General features: G+C 36.0%; 1 protein-coding gene across 1 annotated transcript; it reads right to left on the minus strand.

The window, feature by feature from the left end:
* Window positions 1–430: 430 nt before the first annotated feature.
* On the minus strand, window positions 431–21,864 carry LOC121408475 (RNA-binding protein Musashi homolog 2-like). Its single transcript, XM_041599955.1, has 4 exons — window positions 21,537–21,864; window positions 21,198–21,238; window positions 18,637–18,718; window positions 431–604 (listed from the first exon to the last, which is right to left on the minus strand). The coding sequence occupies exons 1-4, from the start codon at window positions 21,596–21,598 to the stop codon at window positions 502–504; spliced, it is 288 nt and encodes a 95-aa protein (XP_041455889.1). The 5' UTR covers window positions 21,599–21,864; the 3' UTR covers window positions 431–501.
* Window positions 21,865–23,497: the final 1,633 nt, after the last annotated feature.

A 23,497-nucleotide genomic window follows, 5' to 3' on the forward strand; every position in this document is an offset into this window, starting at 1 on the left:
GCAAACGATCTCCCCCCCCCCCCCCCCCAGTTGTTGAAACTTTTGGAATAACAAGGTAGCCAGAAGTAGATGAGCGCAAAGACCTGCTTTGTCTGTAGTAATTAATAAAAACAATTTCTTTCAAATGCATACTAAATCCAAATCTAAATTCATGAGTAAAATGTTGCAATTGAGAGGAATAAAAATCCACTCAACAATGAAGACAACAAAATGTCAATGCACTCTTCTGGGACAGAGTACTTATCCAGACACAGAAATATCCCCACATTCTATAAATACTCAGATCTTTAACTTCCATTCGTATTCTCTTCAAATTAATCCACTTTGTTGATTTTGCAACTATTTTAGTGTCTTCAATCCCTTGTGATTCATAATCTTTCATCATTTCAAAGCATTTTTTTGTTCAAACTTTCAATGGTTTAACAACATTCAGAAGCAAATGAACACCTGCACGAGTTCTTCCAACGAGGTAAGTGTCCTTGTATTTTATCATTCTGGTTGCTAAGCAACAAAGCTTACCTTCTTCTTGTCTACTTCATGAGCTCCTCTCTGTATAACTTTCTCTACATTAGCAGGATCACTGAATGTAACAAAGCCAAAACCCCTGCGAAAACAAACAAAGATTACATTATCAATCAACTTTATCACCTATTTAATAAATCATTAGAATATTGCTACCAAAGCCCCAGCCCCTTTAAATAGGAATATTCAAGAAAAGCAAGATTTATTGTAAATGATTAGATTTTTTGTTAGTAAAATAAGCTCTGGTCAACATATTTTATTCTTTCTAATTCCTTATCTAGATTATCATCATCATTATCATTACAAGAATCAAAATCATTTACTGTAAAGAAATAAAATATAAAGAAAAGAAATTTAATTTTGAATTCAAAACTCTTACTGGAATATTTGAACATTTAAAAACTAATGTTCTAAACATTACTTCATTCTTGTATTAAAACTATAAATATACTAAATAACGAAAATTTTTCAATAAATTTGTTTGAATGACTGTCAATAAAAGTGATGAGCCACAATGGAAGGAAAATTTCTCTCAGTGTTAACAGTGCAATTAAATCGTTATATTTCTTCAACCAATTTCTTGGATTTTTTTTTATTACATCTGATTCAAAAACAAAAGTTGAGAGTCACAGCATATTCTCTGCATACATGTAGACCTGATAAGACGAGATGACGTCTTCATAATATACTATCAAATTCAGTAGTGATATATGACAGCTATTATGCTCATTAATAAAACAGACGAAAAAGTGAGTAAGAGAAATGCACGCCAAAGGAAATAAATTTTATCCAGGTCACTGCATTTGTTTAAACACGCTTCGCAATATTCCTTCACACATTATCGACGGAGCTCATCCCGCCCTGTCTGTCTGATTCTCACTCTCTATCTCTCTATTCCACTCTCTTTCTCTCTCTCTCTTACTCTGTTTTACTCTTTGTGTCTCCCTCTCTCTCATTTCTCTCACTCCCCTTGACTTTTCTCGAAGTAAACAGACAATGAGCAATCAGTTTCACACAATGGAAAACCACATCCATGTACACTGGTCAAAACCATTAGAACTGCAATGAATGCAGATGAAAATTCATTATCTGTAGCCATCAACCATTTAGATTGATGGGTGTGGGGGAGGGGTAGTAAAAGAATGAGGGAGGGATGGAAAGAGATGGGGAAAGAGAGAAAGAGATGGAGAGATGGCAAAGGGGCCCTAAGGCTTCGGGCAAAGTGCAGATGTGAGTTATAATTAATGTGATATATTATGCTGCCGATGAAATATAATCTTTCCTTTGGATTGCCCACGGGTTTGATGAATCATGCGGGAGAGAGAGAGACCGTCAGTCGGCCCAGGGATGTACTCTTGGTGTGTGGAACATCAGCTTCTGGGGTTCCCCCTTCCACTTATTACGTTATCTCCCCCCCCCCCATCCACCCCTCCCTCATCCCTCTCTCTCTTTCACTCTCAACTACCGAAGACCCTCTACCATCATCATGCCAAGCCTATCCAATCCTCCTGCTTTTCAATGCTGTCTCCTTGAATAGATCTAGAACTCTATCAAGACTCAAAGAATGTCTACCAACGTACACCAAATGAAACAGAGGTTTCTAGTACTAGTAGGACCACATCAATGCGTGTAGAATTCTACACAAATCTAGAATCCTTTCCATCCATTCCTTTGCCCCCCCCCCCCCCTTCCATCTCCCCATCCTACCTCACTCATCCTCTCGCCCCATAACACACACTTCAGAACCTCTCATCCTGGCAGAGCATACACCCAGCCAATATGAATTACATAATGGGATGAATAAGACGAATTAGGGCCATCACCAGTGTACTTTCGCTCATTCAAGGATTTGTCCCCAACACACAACAGAGAAGGTCACGGAGGGGGCAGATAACGCTTGCCTCCTCTTTAATTTATGCCTGGTTCTAATAAGGAGCTTGCATGATTACACATGAACAAAGGTAGCTAGCCAAGTGCAATGGTCAACCGCTCACTATTCACATCTGATACGATATCAAAGATATCCTGATGGTGAATGATCATATAAGGGTATAAGAGCAGAAAAATGATTGCCTTGATGTTGTAGTTGTGTAGGCCATCACTGCAATCTTATCTGGTGATATCTTCTGTGTTTTCATATTATTGTTCAGAAGTAACCTACTAATTTCTATAATATCATCCTGATTCTCACAATCACCACCGACATTTTTTACTCATTTTTCATAGTTTCTACAACAGGAAGGCTTCAGACAGGAGATATCCTTCAATACAGCCTTGCTTCACAGTCTTCTAGCAAAGGAGCAATTTGCCTCAAGATACGATATTATTCATCTCACTTAATATTCTGTGCATTACAAAACATGATGACTGGACCTACTTTTCTTCAAGTTTGTTGCTATGCCATGGTGGCATGGTGTTCCCCTGCATAGATTCAGTTCACTGAGAGCGAAACATAACGCACTTGACAGAGACATTAATTCCTAAGCTAATTCTTCTTACATGCTTTAATGTACTTTCAATGCATCAGATGTCCTACTTTCCTCCCCTACGATATCATTTTCTATTACAAAAGGATGGCAAGTGCACAAAATATGGTATATTCGACCTATTTCTTCATCTCCCATTCATCCTAAATGTATAGGGAGGGACCCCCTAAAAAGTGCATGTAAACCTGTCTGGTTTGAATGAAGCCGTTACATTTTCACTCAAATGAGGAGGTGTCAAGTGTTGCATGCCCCATTTGGGCCCGAGACTGTAGTAGGTTTCAAACCACCTCGATTACAAGAATCCCTGTTAAATTACAAGAACCTTTTCAGGCTCAAAAGTACCCTTTAATCATTTTTCGCATTCACACCACCCTGAAACATTCCGTATCCTTCGGGGGGGGGGGGGAGTTCTATCAGCAAGAGCATGCGCAGTACGGTCTGATAAGCAGGCAAGGCGTGAGATTCAAAATCGCTAGCTCAGCAGCCACCCATAGCACCCATGCCCAACTACATGCTAGGCTAAAAAGTTCCCATATTAATTTGCTTTCACACTGCCAAAATACCAGCGACCTTGGAAAAATCCCCACGAAAGTTCTTGTAACTTTGACAAGTAATATATATTGGGTATTTTCTTTTGGGGAAATTACACATAATTTGCTTTCATACTGCCAAAATAAACTGGTATTTTCTAATCAGTGTAGGTCAGGACAAATTTCCCAATCAGGCGGTCTGAAATCACCTTACATTACAAGAATACTGAATGCAATTAATTGAGATTCACTTCAAACTCTGCCTCTATTACAGCCTATAACTTCCATTCAATCTCTGGATTTGAATCCACAGATGAGATTAATCCTCTTTATCATCCTCTTATTACAACATCGTTTAAATTATTGGAAGTCACTGAGGGGAGTCTCCAAAAGAGGGATCGGCAGCAAAGCCCTCAATCATACAAATGTACTTGTATGAAATAATAAAACTTGTGCTATGATAAAAGGATTTAGTCATGTTTAGGCTTACACTGTTGATGTGTTTAAATCTACTGTTCTAAATTTTATTTGCTGAATATATAGTAGGCTACAAATAGGCAATTCAGGCATTGGATTTGGAATGACTGAATGCCACTATTAAATTAAGTACACAGAGAAATCATAAAAATGTATTTGTATATAACTGTAATTCTATTTTAATAGGATTAAGTCACTTTACGGGTTTGCTTCAATAACTGATTGTATATCACCAATACTATACACACAGAAAATGCTGTTTAAAGAATATGAAATATGCAACACATTATAGATTTCATTATTTCCCAAATCACTAATAATTATCTTTTCATTTTTACTTTTACATGACAGCATGTTGCCAGGTCAGTTCATGCTTAAAAGTGTTACGGTAATGAAAAGGTTCATTCAAAATTATACCCCCCCCCCCTCCCAAAAAAATCTTGGTGATTGACTAAGTTTTTACCTATTTTTTAAAAATAGGGACAAAATCTGATAGAAATTCATCTATAACTGAATGAAAATGAAAAAACCAATTGCAAAAATGCAAAACATGACCCTTTTCACAATATACATAGATGTATTCCACACAGTGACAAAACACATTTATTTCTTTCTTTAATAGCCTAGGGAAGTTTAAAGGACAAGTCCACCCCAACAAAAACTTGATTTGAATAAAAAGAGAAAAATTCAACAAGCATAACACTGAAAATTTCATCAAAATCAGATGTAAAATAAGAAAATTATGGCATTTTAAAGTTTCGCTTCATTTCACAAAACATTTATATGCACATCTGGCTCGGTATGCAAATGACGAACTGATGACATCACTCACTCCCTATTTCTTTTATATTTCATTATATGAAATATTTCTATTTTCTCGTCAATGTCATGTGAAATGAAGTTTCATTCCTCCCTGAACATGTGGAATTCCATTATTTTAACATTTTGTGCTTCAGGCAAGGAGGTCCTAATCATCAAATTCGTAAAAATTGAAATATTGTCTAATGCAAACAATAAAAAAAAAATAGTGAGTGAGTGACATCACCGACTCATTTGGATGAAACTGGCTCGTTCATATAAATATTTGTTAAAAAGAAGCGAAACTTTGAAATGTCATAACTTTCTTACTTTACATCCGAATCTGATGAAATTTTCAGCATTATGCTTGTCTTATTTTCTCTATTGATTCAAATCAACATTTTTCTGAGGTGGACTTGACCTTTAAGAGCGAAAGGTTGCATCATAGCACACACCCATTCTGAACAGAGTGTAAAACTGTATTTAATCCCTACCATGACTTCAATGCATTGAATGTACTCTGCTCTTTTTTATTAATTCCATGCATTCCCTTTTTTTAATTAAGCCCAATTACAATACAGCATGTAAAATCCTTGATAATCACATACCATAAGGCCTACAGCAAGCATACACACACAGCGTGAATATATGAACAAAAAATGTGCTCTTATATTTAACATCTGTTAACAGTTAACACACAAGCACAATAATTCTAATTGTGCTGCAAATAAAAGCAGTGTACCAGAACTTCTGCTAAAATTAAAAATATGATATTGATACAGGAAATTCTTTTCACTTTTACCTAGAGACAACCTTGAATAAAAGAACGATCGATATTGATTTCTGGTTGCGTTCACCGCAAACGAGAATCCCCGGTGCATATCAGGGGCTTTAACTCGGTGCATAATAATTCATCAGTCGTCATGTCATAGTCGTTACCCCCGCTACTATCAGAATCTCATGTTCCCCATATTGCTGCATGGATCTTGCCGTGCTACAGTACTTCACAAGATCAGTGATTTCAATTGCAAGAGGTAAGGTGCACTATGCATTCCAGCACCCCCCCCCCTTTGCTCTCCATCCCCCTCTCTCAATCTCTCTCTCCCTCTGATTCCTCCTGGGTCTTTGATGTATCTCTCGATTGTCCTCCACCCTGTATCTCAACATTCTTGAACACTATTTTCCTTTTTTTTCCATCTCTGCTATGAAACCTTCCTGTACCTGGATAGACCTTCAATCTGTACATTGTAGGCCTGCATCTTTTGTACCCTGATTCTTTTTGATACATCTAGTTATCAATCAATCTATCTAGGCTTACATGTATCCATCTATTGATGTGCACCTATCTATCCATATTCCATCAATCCATGCAGTCCATTCTTTTGCTCTGTACCGGGGGGGGGGGGTACTCGACCAAAAAAGTGGTAGGTATGTGCCGCAGGCGAGAGACAAAAAACGGGGGCTCTGGAGCGGGCTTAATGTAAAAACGAGGGTCCTCGGAATGGGCTTTGGAGCTACAAATGTCCTTGGAACAGGTCGCCTGCATGTGAGTGCGTATGCATCCCTATGGAACCGGCATACATGTACATGTTTGCAGAGTCAATGCAGAGGCAATGGACGGAAAGCGCTATGCGGCCGCTTTTCACGAAAATTGCAGCTCATTGTAATGGATCAATGCGGCCGGATTGGCGTAACGAAAAATATGCAAAGCCTTGGAACGGATTTCTTTCTTTTTTCTCGATAAGAAAAAAATGCTATGCTTTGGAGCGGCTTTCTTTGTTCGTTTTCTCAATAAGATAAAAATGGTATGCCTTGGAACAGAAATATGAGTGTAAATATGGGGGTCCCCTCCGCAGCACATACCCAACACGCATTTTATACTGAGTGCCCCCCCCCCCCCCGGGCTCTGTACATCTCCAGTAGATCTCATAAACATGCACACTCCTGTGCAGATGTACTGTGCATACATGATGGAGGTTCTAGATGAGTAGATGTATGTAGCCTCCATTGCAGTCTTTTCAATTCTACCCCAATCTAAAAGAAATCACGAACAGATTCTCTTAGAATATCGTCAAATATAAATTCATGTTTCTAGATGGTTCTTAACAGAATATTCCCTGTATGCTAAATGATATCAAAGAAGAAATACAGTAGCTACTGCAGTTACATACAAATACAAACATAGGAAATAAGGCTTGAGTTAAGGCTAGCACTAAAATGCAACAAGAAATCCTTGATTTGAGGCTAGCACCTAACGAGGCTTTATAGAACACTGGCCTGTTTGTTGGAAGAGTAAGGAGAGAAAATACCAAGTTGGACCTAGGATGACAGCTCCGTGATAATCACTTTCACACGTGTAAATGTATACGAGTACAAGGAACTCTAAATGCGTGCTTGCTGTAGTATATAGCATCCGTGGAGTTAGTGCTATAACTTGAACCCAAATCATAGTGACTTGTGATCTACGCAGCCAAATATCAGGTACTTAATAGCACATTTGAAATGACAAAGCGGTTTTCTATCAAGCTTTGTTTCTAAAATACATCCAAATTATTCCTGGAAACTTAATCATTTTCTTTGTGATCACTATTAAGTTAGTAATATAGGCCTACACACATGTATAACATAGTATATATGATTTGTTCAATTTTGTTGTGTCAAATTTAAAGTATGTTGCTCTATCTAGGAATATACTTTTACTTTTAACCTGACGCTAACCTACAAAGCAATTTAAGTGAACAGATTCCCATTCAATATCCCTATAACAGGAATGTAATGTCTATCTTAAATTGACCAGGATCATTCTGAAAATGAAAGAGGCTTTCATGAAATTCATACCTAAAAAGATGAGAGATGAAATTGCAAAGCTATTGGTTTTGGTTTTATTTTCAAATTGTCCAATATTATTTCAATTCAAACAACACCATGGAAATATCCCATAGCTCGTACACAGCAGATTATTGACAGCTGTTGACTTGCAAAGGTTTTACATGTACATGTACCTTGGTGGAAAGTTATCACCCATCTATTGCTGCATTTGTATAATACCATGTATCAGATCTTACTGAAGGCATGAAAATGTTTATCTTTAAAGGACAAGTCCACCCCAACAAAAAGTGCATTTGAATATAGAGAGAAAAATTCAAAAAGCATAATGCTGAAAATTTCATGGAAATCGGATGTAAAATGAGAAAGTTACGACTTTTAAAAGCTTCTCTTAATTTCACTCAACAGTTATCCTGGTAAGTATGCAAATGAGGTGACCGATGACGTCACCCACTCACTATTTCTTTTGTATCTAATTAAATGAAATATTCTAATTTTTTCTTCATTATCCTGTGAAACAAAGTTTTCTTCCTCCCTAAACATATGGAAATACCAATGTTCAATATTTTATGCTTCAGTCAGTTGGTTCTTATTGTCACATCAGTAAAAATTGAAATTTCAAACCAAAAAGAAGAAAATTATAGTGAATGAGGAACATCGACTCTCTCATTTGCATATCACTGACTTGTGCATATAACTGTTCTGTGAAAAATAAGCGAAATTTTAAAATGCTATAACTGTATTATTTAACATCAGATTTTGATGAAAATTTCAGTGTTATGCTTGTTGAATTTTTATCTTTTTATTCAAATTAACATTTAGGGAGGCTGAATTGTCCTTTAAGGAAGAAGGAAAAAGGGAGCCAAGGTATTCCCAGAATGACATTATTTATCTAACATATGTGACAATTTAATACATATGTAACTTACACTGGTTCATTAATGTAGTTGACAGTTGCCTGGGGCAATCAAAACATTGCTACAACATTCAAGACATAGCCTCGATGACAAGCATGTTGTTACTTACATTCCACAGATAATTCCACGTGTACACGTCTGCCTTGGATTTCTCTACTTGTATATTTATTTCCCTGTCGCAACAGTCCTCAGTTTGGCATTGAACCCTGACAGTTTACCAAAGGATTTATCATTAAATCATTTGCTTTGTTTTTACTGTTTCAATGAGCATGAAAACTAGGAAGACACTGACACAAAGTTTATTCAATTTACTGAATCTAATTCTTTCTACATGTACATGTAGGCTACAACTGGCGTTGCAACAGGTAAGACTACAATAATCTCAATCACGTGACACAACTATTTTGACATCTCTATAATTTTCAGTAAAATTATCATGTATCTACATGTGTATTTACATGTAATACCAAAATTTTACTTATTTTTCAAGGAGCCAAAAAAATTAAAGCAGAAAGTCAGATTAATGGGTGGAGGCCTATACCAAAAATTGTTGTTGCACTGATAAAACAAAAGTCCTATCTAAATGGAGGTTACAGAAACTACAAAGCACGTCCATTACGGAAACTATGTTGGGGAAAAATCATGGATCCTTTAATATGCAATGTGTGGAAGTATTTGCTCCATTTCTTCATGCAAGTCGAGCGGATCAGTATTCACAACGGAGTCGACACGTCTCTGCACATCTACCCAACTATCCATCTGTCTATTAAGCCAGGGAAGATGGAGGTTGAAGCTGAAATCTCCCCATGGAACCTCCGATTTCCCACTGGGTTCTGGCCATCGGGTGAGCAGTATGGCAGCCAGTTGGGTAAAAAAAAGAGAGCCCACACCGCCAGGTTTATCAATGGCAAGCACAACTTCCTGTGGCTTGTCAGAGTGAGTGTGGAAGCAAGGGAGTGACGACCATCGACAAGAGTTGGATCACCGTCACGTCTTGAAATACATGAAGGACATGGCCAAACAACTTACATGTAGGCAACATTATGATTGCAGAATTACAGAAATTGTCACAATTTCATTCAATGGGTTGAATTCCTCCACTTATTACATCAATGCTATGTACTTAAGAAGGTCCACCAAGCATAAAAAGAGCATATTATAAGTTTCGAAAGTGGTGACCTCATACATGTATATTGTGTTCAAACTTGGAGATCTAATTTTGATAAATCTCAGCCTACATAAATAAATACTGAAGTAAGGTCAAGATAAACCTTTCTTGATTTCACAATTTATTGTAGATTTTAAAGGTAAATATAATATGGATGTCTATTTACCCTAAGACCTCCCATTTTATAATGTTCATGCACAACATAAGTTAATGAATTATAATAGTAATAAACACTTGCATGAGTATCACGTACTGTAGTTTAAGCTGACTTTCATGAATCTTATTCTTTATTATTCTTTTTTTGCTATCTACATATCATGGATGATTCCGCATCCCAAATCCCAATATTCCCCATCCCCACCTCCCTAAAAAATAAAACTATTGAAATTCAACTCTCCTCCTTCATGCACTTGACAAATGACAAAAAAGACAAAGCTTTTGGTAATTGATCGACAACTAGTAAGTGTATGACCATGTATGACTAGATCTATACTCAGCCGGTTAGATTCGAGACAAGCGAGAAAGACTAATGAGATTAGATGGCCCATTCTGACCTATAAACCTATTGGCACCTGCCTGGCAATTAATTAGAGAGAAGTATACTCTTAATCAGAATAACAAGAAGTTCAATAGCTCTCTTCCTGACCAGTGCTAAAAGCCTTTTAACCCGTTAATGCTCCATGACACAGTTTAACTAAACATTTGCATGTACCACATCAAAAGTACAATCAAGCTTACATGTATACAGCTGTAACATTTATACACTGTAAAAACTGTGGTGTTAAAACTGACACCAATTGGTGTTAATAGAGGACCACACCCTGAGGTGTTAAAATTACACCCTAGAGATTGAACATAACACCAAAGAGTGTAAATGAAACAACCAAAGGTGTTGTACAGTGTAATAACACCTATAGGTGTAAAACTAACACCACCAATTTAACACCTGTGTAAAAGAACTGGCGTGGTCCTCTATGTACACCGGTTAACACCACAGTTTTTGCTGTGTAGAAATCTGTGATCAATTGAGGATGGATTATATTTCTACACCGAACAGGCGGAACAGCCCCCCCCCCCCCCCATAACATTTCCATTGCTATTCTCTTCATTTGCCTATAATTCTAAATTCTTATAACCTGTATCATCCCGTTTGTGAAAAGACCAGAAACATTTCCATTATGTCCACACTCTCTAGTCTATCTGTTTTCTTAATATTTGATCCTCAATTTTTATATAAAAATAGAAATCCACAAAAATTATGGAAATAAATAATTAAGTTTTCAGTCTTTTTCATTATTACTTTTATCAGTAACTGAACCCTTTCTTTTGAATATGAATCAAAGTATCACCCAAAAAAGTTTACCAAATACTGTACCAATACACTTTTGAAGATAAGAACATTCTATTTTTTAATGCACTTTTGATGTTCAAAGCTTATCAAGATGTATTAACAGAGCTTTGAAACGGCCATTTATTTTTCAAAAGAAATTAAATTAATGATCATCACAGCTGTATTGTTTTCTCTCATTAGAGGTTAACAAACACGAAACCAAAACTTTATGCTAGTCAATGGTAAATTACCAGCAATAGATTTATTATGAGCCTGATGAAGACAAAGAACTCCTAGCAATGAACAGCGGTGAACAAGTTCATGATAATTATGTTCGTTTCAGTTGTGATCTTTAGGATTAACAACTGCTATTTCAAAAATACTCTTCTCTTTCATTCATTATTTACAGTATAAAATTATTGCAGGTGAAAAAAAATTTCACATTTTTGTCTGGCTGAATTAATAATAATAATAAGAAATTACCCAGGGAAGCCACTTAATTTCTGAAAACTGTTCTCCATTGGGCCCTGTTATTATTTTTGCTATTCAGGAAATGGAGAACCATTTGTATAGAATGTAGCCATGTGAGGGCCTACATGTACACATGTACATGAGTGTGTAAAATTTTTGTTTTGTCTAATTGATTACGCTGATAACAAGGCTTTGTTATTTGTTGTTCGGTCTGACAAGATTAATAATCAACTAAGCAACAGGAAGTTTTTGACATTGCTTTGTGTTATTATGCAAAGATTCATCACCTCCAATTGCTGGCTCAAAATTCTTTGACCCAATAATGTAACATGATTTCTTAGAAATAAAGGAGAGCATAGCATAAATATTCATCTGCTAAACAACTTTCTCTTCTCAAATGTTTGTGGGTTCTTTTTTAGATTTACATTCAAAAATATAAATCAATGATCATGTATGTTAACTGAATGAATACAATAGAGAAATAGCCTAATCAAATGAATGAATGAATGAATTCATTAATCAATTTATGAATTGGTGGACAAGCATACATGTACAGACACTTGAAAACACAGATGGATAGGCAAAATGGATGGATGATGAACGAGCTGAATTACTCAAAAAGAGTCAAATTAAATATCAACTGACTGATAATGATAAACAATTAACTGATAACAAGAATAAGTGAATCTAAATTCGAACAAAATCTTGAACAATTCTACGGTGCAATCAAATGAATATCACATGTATAAGCCAAATACAAAAAAACTATTATCCAATTAGATGAATAAAAAAAAATAAATACTTTATGTTTATTATCTTTGATAAAGCAGCCTCCTATGAGTATGATAGGTCTCTTTATTCATGCTTTCCTTGTCAGAAGATGAACATTAAATATCAAGCTTGAGGTAAGCTGGCTCCTTTATTAATCATAATAATAAAGAGGATCAGAGGAGAATGAATGTACATCGAAGAGCCTCAGGAGGAAATATAACCAACACGGAACTAAAACTCTTCAGGTGTGTGTGTGTGTTTAAACAAGGGGTTCTTTCACATCTGCATCATCATGAAAATGAAGAGAACTCGTTAAGGGAGGCTGTTTACATCAAGATTTATGAATAATTATAATGGAAACCTTAATTTTTGGTGGTTTTGCTTGTCAGCAGAAGATAATGTTACCTGCAACCTTTCAAGAATCCTTGATCAAGTTCTCCTAATTAGGCATATGGTTAATATTATAATGGAAACATTTTGTTATTGTTGTTGTTGTTGGCTGTTTTGTCCTGTTACCAGGGCAGCTACTACTGTGATTATGGCAACATTACCATGATCAAGTCTTTTATGGGGTGGGGTGGGGTGGACACAACAGGCCTCAAAATACAGATACTTCGTATCTACATCTAAAATTTACACTAGCCTTGACCATAACAAAGGTGAGCCTGAAACAACACTTTCAATACATTTTCATAAAAAGAAGTTATAAGCAATGAAATAAACACTCCTCAACATATGTAGCTTCATATGTATGTTATTTTTGCTTTCAACTACATCACATGCCACCTCTCAAGAATCCCTGTTCCCTGATAATTTTCTCCTAATCTAAGCTATCTATGGAATTAGTATTTTGTGGGTATTCCTCAATATTCCAAGTACTAAGTTTCACATTAGCAAAATACCACTTATTTTTGTTATCAGGTGGGTATGAAACACCCAAGGACTACTATTCATTTCTCCTTGATGTTTGTACATGTAACACAATGATGGTTAGTTGCCCGATTGCTTGTGCGCCTTACGCAAATGTAGAAAAGGGAGAAATTAACCCTACAAGCAAATGAAAAGAATGATAGGCCTTTGTGTTGGAGAGATGTGAGATTATGTGTGTAGGAGTCTGTTTAAAAAATCAGAAAAATGTGAACTACATAATACCCAGGAGCTTCCAACAAGCTCCTTGATAATACAGATACATGTATCATCAATAGCATTTATACTCGTGCACATCCCATACTTATGCACCTCTAGAAGTACAATATTACAAAGCTTTTAAGTTTGGCTAATGCACCCTAAAAGCTGGAATATTTATATTTCTGACTCCTTACAAGTGGAGAATGAGGTTGTTAAAGAAAGATTTACAAGTTTGCAAACAGTTCTATTCATACCACAGTTTACCAATTATAGCCATACATGGGTCTATGCACAGAACAAATTGTTGGTGATATCTTAGTATTACAAGAACTCCCCCAATGCAACAAACACACGAGACCAGTTGAGTGTCTTCTTCTCTTCTGGATAATACTACACTACACATTGCATCAAATGTTGGAGGTCTTATGTAAAGGCACATGTATGCAGGAGGGCCAATGTAAACATGTTGCTGAGCAATAGAACGTTCTTTCTCCCGCCAAAGAGGAATAGGACAAACATATCAAACTGACTTTACAATCTCCCAGTTGATTCACACACTACCTCACCCCTATCTGAATCTCTCTCCCTCATCCCCCCCCCCCCCTCCTCTCACACCACCACCTAAACCATTCCCCTCCCCTCTAATGGTTTGACAAAAGAGAGCTTTTAGCTCTAGTCCCATGCAGTCTTTGCTCAATCCAAGGACCCAACACGTTTGTTGACTCTCTTTTTAGCACTCTGTTTGTCGTTTTTGTTGACCAATCCTGTGACTAAGCTCCAACTCTTTCTATCACTCATTAGCCCAAGCCAATTACACTGTATAAGGTAATAAGCATTTACTCCCAGAGAGGGTGCCATTCAGAGCCATCCCCCTGCTATTGTGAGGCCTGGCCCAATATTGGTTGGGGAGAGGGTTTAGGTTGATAATTGAACTGAAGAAGTGTCCTCTTCAACTTTGCCCCTTTTGACTTGCACTCGAGAACCACTTCTAACCCACCTCCAATATTATTGATCACCTCCACATCTAGTTACAGCACAACCCACATTGGCAATATCATCATCACCCCCACTCCCATCACTACATACATTTCACAGGGTTGTCACATGATGGAATTCTCTGTACACCAAACATACATGAACTATAGGCCTATAGTCAGTAATTCATCATCTGACCGATATCGTTTCTCACATACATTGTAGGCCTATAGACATACATTTGGGTTGCCTTTCTAGTTCTTGATTGCAATGTAGCCCTACATGTATTACATGTATGGGACAGGAGTCGGGTACACTGGCCACTGGGAAGCGAGCACGACAATATAAAAACATACACTGCCATCGGACATTTGTCTCACACTTTGCTCATTGTTGTCAAATTTGCTCACTTGTGCCAAATTTCACTCATCATTGTCAAGTTATGGTAAAGTATAGAAATAAACAAAAAATGTATCAGTTCAGTGGGTTATAATCAAATTGATCAATGATAAAAGTCTGTATGTTTTTTTAAGTTTTTGAATGATCATTCTACTTCCACACTAATATTATTTCCAATAATGCAATGTAAGCGCTTTGGGCCCTATGGGAAAAGCACTATATAAGTAGTATGTATTTTAAGTATTATTTAAGAACCTTACAAGCATGTTGATTTGATAGAAATATTTACGAAGCAGTTTTCAGCAGCTTCTTTTTGCCTTAAATATTTACGAAGTTAGAATTACATACATGTACAAAAAATTACATGCTGAGTTAAGAATGGTAACTATCAACTGAAGACCAATATTCAGTTACTAAGTGATTTTAAGATTTGCAACCTATTCTTACACAATCAGGCAAACATCAGTATTGTTTTAGTGTTTACCTTTCATATGTCCTGTATGAAGTCATCATCATTTAAGACAAAATTTATAATGTTGATTGAAAAAAATTGTTCAGATAGCATCAGCTCTATATACTTCTATTGAAAGTGACCGTTGTTATCAGAATTCAGGGGTCCCTAATTCATCCTTACCTATGACAATGGAACTTTTCGCAAGTTCGAACCTAACAGTATGCATCTTTTTTATTATGTGTACTTGTCAGCAATTGTAATCTACCATACATGTACGTGTCATTCAACATGTATGTTGAATGTTGCTTTATAAATAATGCTTAGGCCTACATATATCACAGAAAAAATATGTAGGCTTTAAGTACTGTACTTTTCCAATCTCATCAACTGAAAAGGCCTACATGTACATGTATCAGCCTTGAGTCTATCAACCCAACCCACTATTTAGGGGAATTGGGGGAATCCCAAATAAGGTCTACTTCTTTTGTGCAATTATATGAGCAAAGGAGCCTTTATCTGCTTATAAACATGTACTGACAGTATATTGTTCAAACATTATAAACATAAATCTCTGTGAACAGAGTAGATAACCATGTAGTAAACTATCATGAATTTTATTTCTAATAGTAACCTGGAATATAAATTTGGATTCCCTTTACAAACAAATTATTAAGCAAAGCAGAATGTATATAGATAGCAGATTATTAATAATTTGAAATTTAAAATGGTCATTACTAACAAATTGCTCGCTAAAGTAGTTTGACACAAGCAATCAACCATGGACCTTATACTCAAGTGTTGAATTTGATACAAGAGCATATTCATCACTAAATTCTTCATTCTTGTGTTTTGTTTAAATTATTAATAACAATTTTTGAAGCACTGAGAAACTCAGGCCCTAATCTCTTTCAATCCATTCTCCTTTACTATTTAATAAGCTTCCATTGGTTCACGAATGCAAGATCAGGCTGGGAAACTAGAGCAATTACTTCCAGACAAGATTTAAAATTGCACACAAACACACACCTATCTCATTAGCTAATCTCCAATAACCTTCCACTGTATAACGGGCCACAAACCCTTGTATGTTATTATCACAATGAAGCTATATGGTGAGAATGGATTAATCAATAGATAACTGTGAACACTTGTATGGCTGCATTACTACATTGAATTCACATCAAGTACAAAATAAAAAATGCTTTTGAAAGCTCTACAATCACGATATTTCCAGACCAGTGGAGGGCAAAAAATAGCATTCCATACTTATTCTTTGTTTAATGAAATGGACTCGCGAGGTATATGCAAGGCATGATTTGTGAGTGGGTGTCATTCCGTCCCTAGATAGTTATCATGATTTGATTTAATCCTTGATTTGATTTTAAAATCATCAAAGCATTCTCATCAGGGCAATATACACAAACATCAGATTCAAGCAGAAGACCTTTAAATACGAGTACCGGTATTATCAACAAGTTTACACACATCTACTGATATAGTATTTTGATAACATTAAAATGAAGACACAGCCTGGTCAAAATGAAGTTCAAATATACTGTTGCTTCTCAATTTTGGACAAGATTTTGAATCTTGGCTGATTTTGACAGCCTACCTCCATGGGAAATGAAATATAAGTTGGTATATTGATTTAATGTCTTCCTGGCTAAGTTCCACACATATGTATGATCAATGTCGCCTGAATACAATGTACCTTGTAAAATGATGTTAAAAATGGGAAACCCAATCTATGATTTGCATTTAATGCCTCCGGCATTCAATACAGTATCCTGTTTGGGGAAGGGCGAATAAAGTATTTTTTTATAGATTTAGTGCGGGTTGAATGAGCCTACACGATGGTGTTCCACTGATTCATGACTAAAAACATGGCAACAATGACTGTACAATATCTCTGTTCAAAGTCTGCATTTCAAAGTTAAGTTCATTCACAGAAATGTTTGAGTATGAAAATGTCATATGGCAGTGACGTGGATGGCCAAGTAAATAAGTCTTATACTGTTATTCAGCTATTCACTAGCGTACCAAGGGGGGAAGGGCAGACTGCCCCCTTGACGAGTCACAACCCATGCAAGAGACCTATCCCTGCCCCCCCCCCCCTGACGAGAAGTTGAAGACCTTTTTTTTTTGCTTGTCATTTTTTTTCTGCTGTGAAATTTCCTCTATATCCTGTTGAGGACCTTTTTTTGCGGACGATTTTGCCCCCCCCTGTAAAAAATCCTAAGTATGGTACCAAGCTATTTTAAGTTTTATTTCATTTCTTAAATCATGATATTTCAGTGTTACACATTCCAAATACAGAACATTGTATGCATGCATACCACACAAATATTTTAACCATTTTTTGGTTGTCTGAAGGACGCATTTGTGAATTTCTTTTTGTTTTTTATATGCCAAAGTGTTACTTAAAACGAATCACAAAAAACTTGCGATCAATGGCAAGTCAATGTCATGTCTAATAATCAATAATTAATAAAAACTTTGCAATTGAATAATGGCAGGTCTTTTATGGCCCACTTCTAGCAACAGAAGACGACTGATAAGTAATTATTCCATTAATTTGAAATTTATGGACAGTAATTGAAAATTTGCAAGTGATATTCGCAATTGATTGCAACAGTAAGGTGTAGCACCTCCTAAGTCATACAGGCTAACATTCCCCCTTTCAAACGGTCTATTATCGGCAATAGATTGCCGCCCATAAGAGCTTGTTTCCCTCCTGATCAAGGTAACGTGGATGAGAGCCAACCGCAATGACTTGGCTCATACAATAATTCATAAGATTATCTCAATTAGCCTTTCCAACTAGCAGGTGTCCCTATTAGAGAGATTAACGCACCTTGCTTGCACTATAACACACACTCTCTCTCCCTCCTCCACGTTACTGCATTCAAACCTACACACTCCAAAAAATAAGGGGATTAACACCTGTAGAGTTTTGAATTGTTGATTCCCTATCTAATTCAGCAATTAAAACTGGTGTCTCATTCATTCCATCCACCCTAGCAGCTATAACTGCAGAACGCACATCACTCTACATCTGTGATCTTTATTCTGAACATTTTTTATTTTTTTACTATTCCCCCTGTAATAACCCTAATTAACAGTCGACCAGTTGGATATTTTAATCTTAACTGTATTTGAGCATTCTAGGGGGTTTCCATTGCTTTTTATCATCTCCTGGGGCCAGTTGCATAAAATTTTGCCATAAAAAAACTCTGGAAATTTTATTGAGTGATTTAACATGTAATTTTCAATGGCATAATTTTGTTTGCCAGATATTTTTTTATGGCAAAAGTTTTATGCAACCGGGCCCCTGGAACTAGGTTGTCTATGCAAATCTAGTATAATTAAGTGGTTCTTCCCTACCTGGACTTTCTTGTTGTAGTATCCCTCATGATGACACATTCTTTCACCTCTCCAAACTGAGCAAAATACTTTCTTAGACCATCTGAAAATAAAATATGGAAGAATATTTTTTGGTTATTATTAGGGCTCACCACCAGTCTCTCTCAAAATGATTTTATGACCAATTTAACAAAGTTTAACAAAATAATTGAAATCAATAAACCAAGATTCTTCTCATATCACCAGTCTGAGAAAAGAAAAATGATACTCCCCCCCCCCAGGAAAAAAACAAATAATCATTAGACAGAAGGATTACTAGGAGTGGTTTGAGTAAAAAAATTAAAATTGAAAAGTTTAGGGATCCCTGACAGGGTATAGAAACTCACAAAAACATAAAGTTAACAACAATTGAGCCCAAGGTAACTTGAGTTAGGGTCTACAATAAATTGTGCATTTTACTCAAATCAAACATGATCAATGATTTAAATACATCAACATTGAACCACATTGCCCAACAATCTGGGTTTAGTTTAGAGTTTAACAGAGAAAATGCAAGCATAAGTACCTGCAGTTGTAAGAAACAATTTCATGAAATGAAGTCTTTAAAATCAAGGTTAATTGTCAGTTGGTCACCATTTCATGGTAGATCTAGATATAGTTTAACTTTAATTACGTAAACCTATATCTGTAAAATCAAGAAATCTAAGCTGAAAATTTACCACTGACTGAAGATCACCAACACAGATTAGCAAGTGTGTGTGCTGTGTATTGTAAATATTGATTAAAAGAGACCCACATCTGGCTGTGTAATGTTTTGTAAATTTCTTAGCATTTACAAATTTTCTACCACAATATTTTGGCACAAATCTTTTTTTCATACATATAAACACTTCAGAGGTCATTCTTTACAGAATAGTATATTTTTGTGTTCAAATGAAGATTCATGTACATGAAGGCAATACCCTGGTTAAAAGCCTGGATAACCAGCTGTACACTTAAATCAAAATCATTTAAATCTTAACTTGATATCGGCAATCAATTTGATATTAACACCTTTTTCTTTATGCAAGCTAAGTACAGGGTCAAGTAATACTTAGGAAAGTGAAATATTTAGGTAGTGAAATGGGGAGCTATACACAACATTCTTCCAAAACACAAATCAGGCCTGACACACATACATATAGTTTTATTTACTTATCTTTTTCCAAACAAAGATAAATGTTAAAATCGTAACATATCTGCAGAGCAGCAGAGAATGGGTGTATTTTCGGCAGAGTTCATCACATACTGCAAAGCGTGTGCATGTAGGTAGGATAGTAATGAGTTTATTCATCCTTTTAGGCTTTTAATGCCATTGTAACATTTTAATTCGATAACAAAACATGAAAAATTGAAAATGGTGAACTATATTCAACTTCCATTTTTATAAAATAATTGCACCCCTAAGTCCATGTATGCCTTAGTCCTTTCTGAAAAAAAATGCACTATAGCAATATTTTAATACTTCCTCTATAAGGGTTAAATATAGTACTCGTCTTTGCCACATGATCAAATTCCAATTCACAGTAGAAATTTGTAAGTTAGCATTTTCCGTAGTGCCCCTAAATAACTTGCCAGATGGCCTGTCATCTTAGCAGGACTATACACACATCCTTTCTTGGTTCCGAATCTCATTTTATGCACCCAACATACGAAAGAATCATATTTCATTGACTAGCTTGGGATAAAGGTCAGTGCTTGTTCAATACAGTGCTCTGACTTCTTTGCTTGGGTCTGAATGCAAGTGTACTTTCAAAATAATGATCAATTAAATACCTTAGCATAATTTTTATTTCATACATTCATTTTTCACAAGTTCATATTATTCACATAATATTTCAAAAAGCATCTTCAGGGAGTAGGCCTATTACTAGTTACTTTTTACTTACTTAAAGAGTCTGATCTGACTTTAAACAAGTGACAATATACATAGGCTTACAACTGCATTAATAAACATTGTAACAATATATTTAGTTTTAATGCAAGTATATTTGATCATTGTCTTAATCAAAAAGACCCTATCTATTATATTCCACAATCATTATTTCATCTTCAAACATCACACTTTACTTATAAAGGTAATAATGCATAATGATGTAAATATACTAGATTATGTATAATATGTGGAACGAGGGTTCTGTCAAGCCAAGGTAAAGCAGTTTATACTTTTGCTGCAAAACATTTTTTTTTTCAACATTCCAAAGACATTTATCATCTTTTCTGTTTTGACATGCATGAAAATGACTACGTCCGGTATAGGCCTTGACATTCATCTAGGCATATATATATATATATATATATTTATCCAGGGAATAATTTGTTAGAAATAAATTTCACGAAAATGAATTGCAATAAATATTTCTAGCAATTTTGAAAATAAAATGGAAGGAAAAATCAACCAAACAGTTTTTCTATATTTCATGTAAACGTGGCTACTCCAATTCAATGTTATTATTGCATTGAGTATGCTGTGGTATGAATGAAAAATAGACTATATACTACGAGGGTAGTACATATTTCCTTATCCATGATAACACCCTTACCTGTGCTTGTATCCCAGCTAAGTCCTCCGACAAACATTTTCCTGTGAAAGAGATAAGAGAATAGTCATCTGTAATATCCAATTCATAAGATATATATCCATCATCGTATGCATGAATAATTAATTCATAATCCAAAACAAGTGTAGGCGATCGCAGGGGAAATTCTCGCTTGATGCAACGTGTATGGGCATTCCATTGTCAACGTAAACCAGCTGTTGTGTAGCGCTTTCGACACGAGAGAGATCGGGCGATAGCTGGGAGACAAAACCAGCTCAATTCCTCCACGTTTGAGCCACTTTATTTCCGAATTTCAACATTTTCACAACAATCCATACTTACCCTGGATCATGATTCCCATCTGCATCGTGTGTACTCGCGTTTTGCTGGCTTGATGGATCCATTTTTTTTCCTATAGGCTACTAAAACCTTCAACTAAAAAGGCCCAATACTACTGTGAATTGGCGAACGGTCCTCCTCAATAAATGGGTATGGGAACTACTGCGCGTGTACAGTCGAGTCGCTGGCGATGGTTATTCTCAAGCTCTCTCACTTGCTAGCCTACGATCGCTCCGTATACCGTGTCCTGATGATGGTAGGCTCGCTGTTCGCGTTCAACATACCCGGCAAAACACAAAGAAGGCTGAACGTCAGTGACCGGCGATTGATGGGGAGCCCTGTTCGCTGATTGGACGGCTGTTCCGGTCAAGTCCCGGTCACTTTGCGATATAATCAATGAGTAGTGACGTCAACGATGCTACGATTTCCGACACTCCTACTTTTTATTTGCCTCCACTCCCCCTTTTCTCTTGATTTTTCTCTTTCAATTCCTCTCCTTCCTTCCAACAGCCTTTTCACTTCCATATGCATGTTGTTCTACTACTATTCATATCATATATCTCCATAAATTTAGTTCGAATTGTTAACACTTAAATTCATATGAGATACTGAAAGCGGGAGAAATATATATATATTTATTCATTTATTTATTTATATATACATCATACATACATATATATATTAGCATCACTATTATCATCAACTGTTGCTATTATTATTAGTAGCAGTAGTATAGAAAAAAGTAGTAGCAGTAGAAGTAGTAGTAGTAGTAGTAGTAGTATCATAGTAGTAAAGTCGTAAAGTAGTAGCAGTAGTAGTAGTATAGTAGCAGTAGTAGTAGTATAGTAGTAGTAGTAGTAGTAGTAGTAGTAGTAGTAGTAGTAGTAGTAGTAGTAGTAGTAGTCGTAGTAGTCGTAGTAGTAGTAGTAGTAGTAGTAGTAGCAGTAGTAGTAGTATAGTAGTAGTAGTAGTAGTAGTAGTAGTAGTAGTAGTAGTAGTAGTAGTAGTAGTAGTAGTAGTAGTAGTAGTAGTAGTAGTAGTAGTAGTAGTAGTAGTAGTAGTAGTAGTAGTAGTAGTAGTAGTAGTAGTAGTAGTAGTAGTAGTAGTAGTAGTGGTGGTGGTGGTGGTGGTGGTGGTGGTGGTGGTGGTGGTGGTGGTGGTGCAGCAGTAGTAATACTGTTGTTGTTGTTGTTGTCATTTTTAGTTGACTTTGTCGGCTTATATCATTCTATAGTTCTTAAGATAAAAATTAAAAAAATCATCAGTTCGTTTACTTTTTCACAAAACAGTTCATCGCCACCCAAGGGAAATATAATTCTGCTTAGCACGCTGATTTACATGATATAATACTATGGACCAATTATGCTAAATGCCAATATTAAAACAATTTCAAAAGATGAAGAGGGATTCCTTTTTGTTTGATAAAAATTGTAAGGCCTATATGGTCCCCTTATATATAGGCCTACAATGCCCCCCAAAACAATAGCAAAAATTAATCATCGATTTTGTTGTAAGGGAATTTACATTTTATCGCGCTTTACACGAGCTGTTGTTTGTTGAACAAATATTAGTCATACAAGACGCTTAAACTGCATAGAAACCAATCGAATCGAGCGTGACACAACTTTGGACAAAAGTAAACTCCGTAAACAACTCGTAAAATAACCAGTATCCTAACGTTTTACACAACAGCAACAGCGAGAGTGAATTCGTTTGAACATGTATATTTCAAACTTATCACAGACCCCATATTATCATTGAATCAGGGGTCGCGCCCCCCCCCAACACACACACACCCACACTTTCTTCCAAAATCGTGTACAAAAAGTCAAATGACCATCTGATTGTGAGGGGTTTTTTTTTGCATGATTAGTACCCCCCCCCCACTTTCAAAACCGTTGCGTGGCCCCTGTCACACATATTTTCCAAATACAAATAATATACTGTGAACTCAATTGGCGTAT

This window comes from Lytechinus variegatus, chromosome 2, assembly GCF_018143015.1.
Source record: "Lytechinus variegatus isolate NC3 chromosome 2, Lvar_3.0, whole genome shotgun sequence".
NCBI lineage: Eukaryota > Metazoa > Echinodermata > Echinoidea > Temnopleuroida > Toxopneustidae > Lytechinus > Lytechinus variegatus.

What these genes read in the sequence shown, in the direction of transcription:
- LOC121408475 (XM_041599955.1), bottom strand. Translation starts at nt 21,598, where the DNA reads ATGGATCCATCAAGCCAGCAAAACGCGAGTACACACGATGCAGATGGG. An exon ending in TAGCTGGGATACAAGCACAG is followed by an intron (nt 18,719 to 21,197) that starts GTAAGGGTGTTA and finishes TTTTATTTTCAG; the next exon opens with ATGGTCTAAGAAAGTATTTT. An exon ending in ACTACAACAAGAAAGTCCAG is followed by an intron (nt 605 to 18,636) that starts GTAGGGAAGAAC and finishes TTGTTTTCGCAG; the next exon opens with GGGTTTTGGCTTTGTTACAT.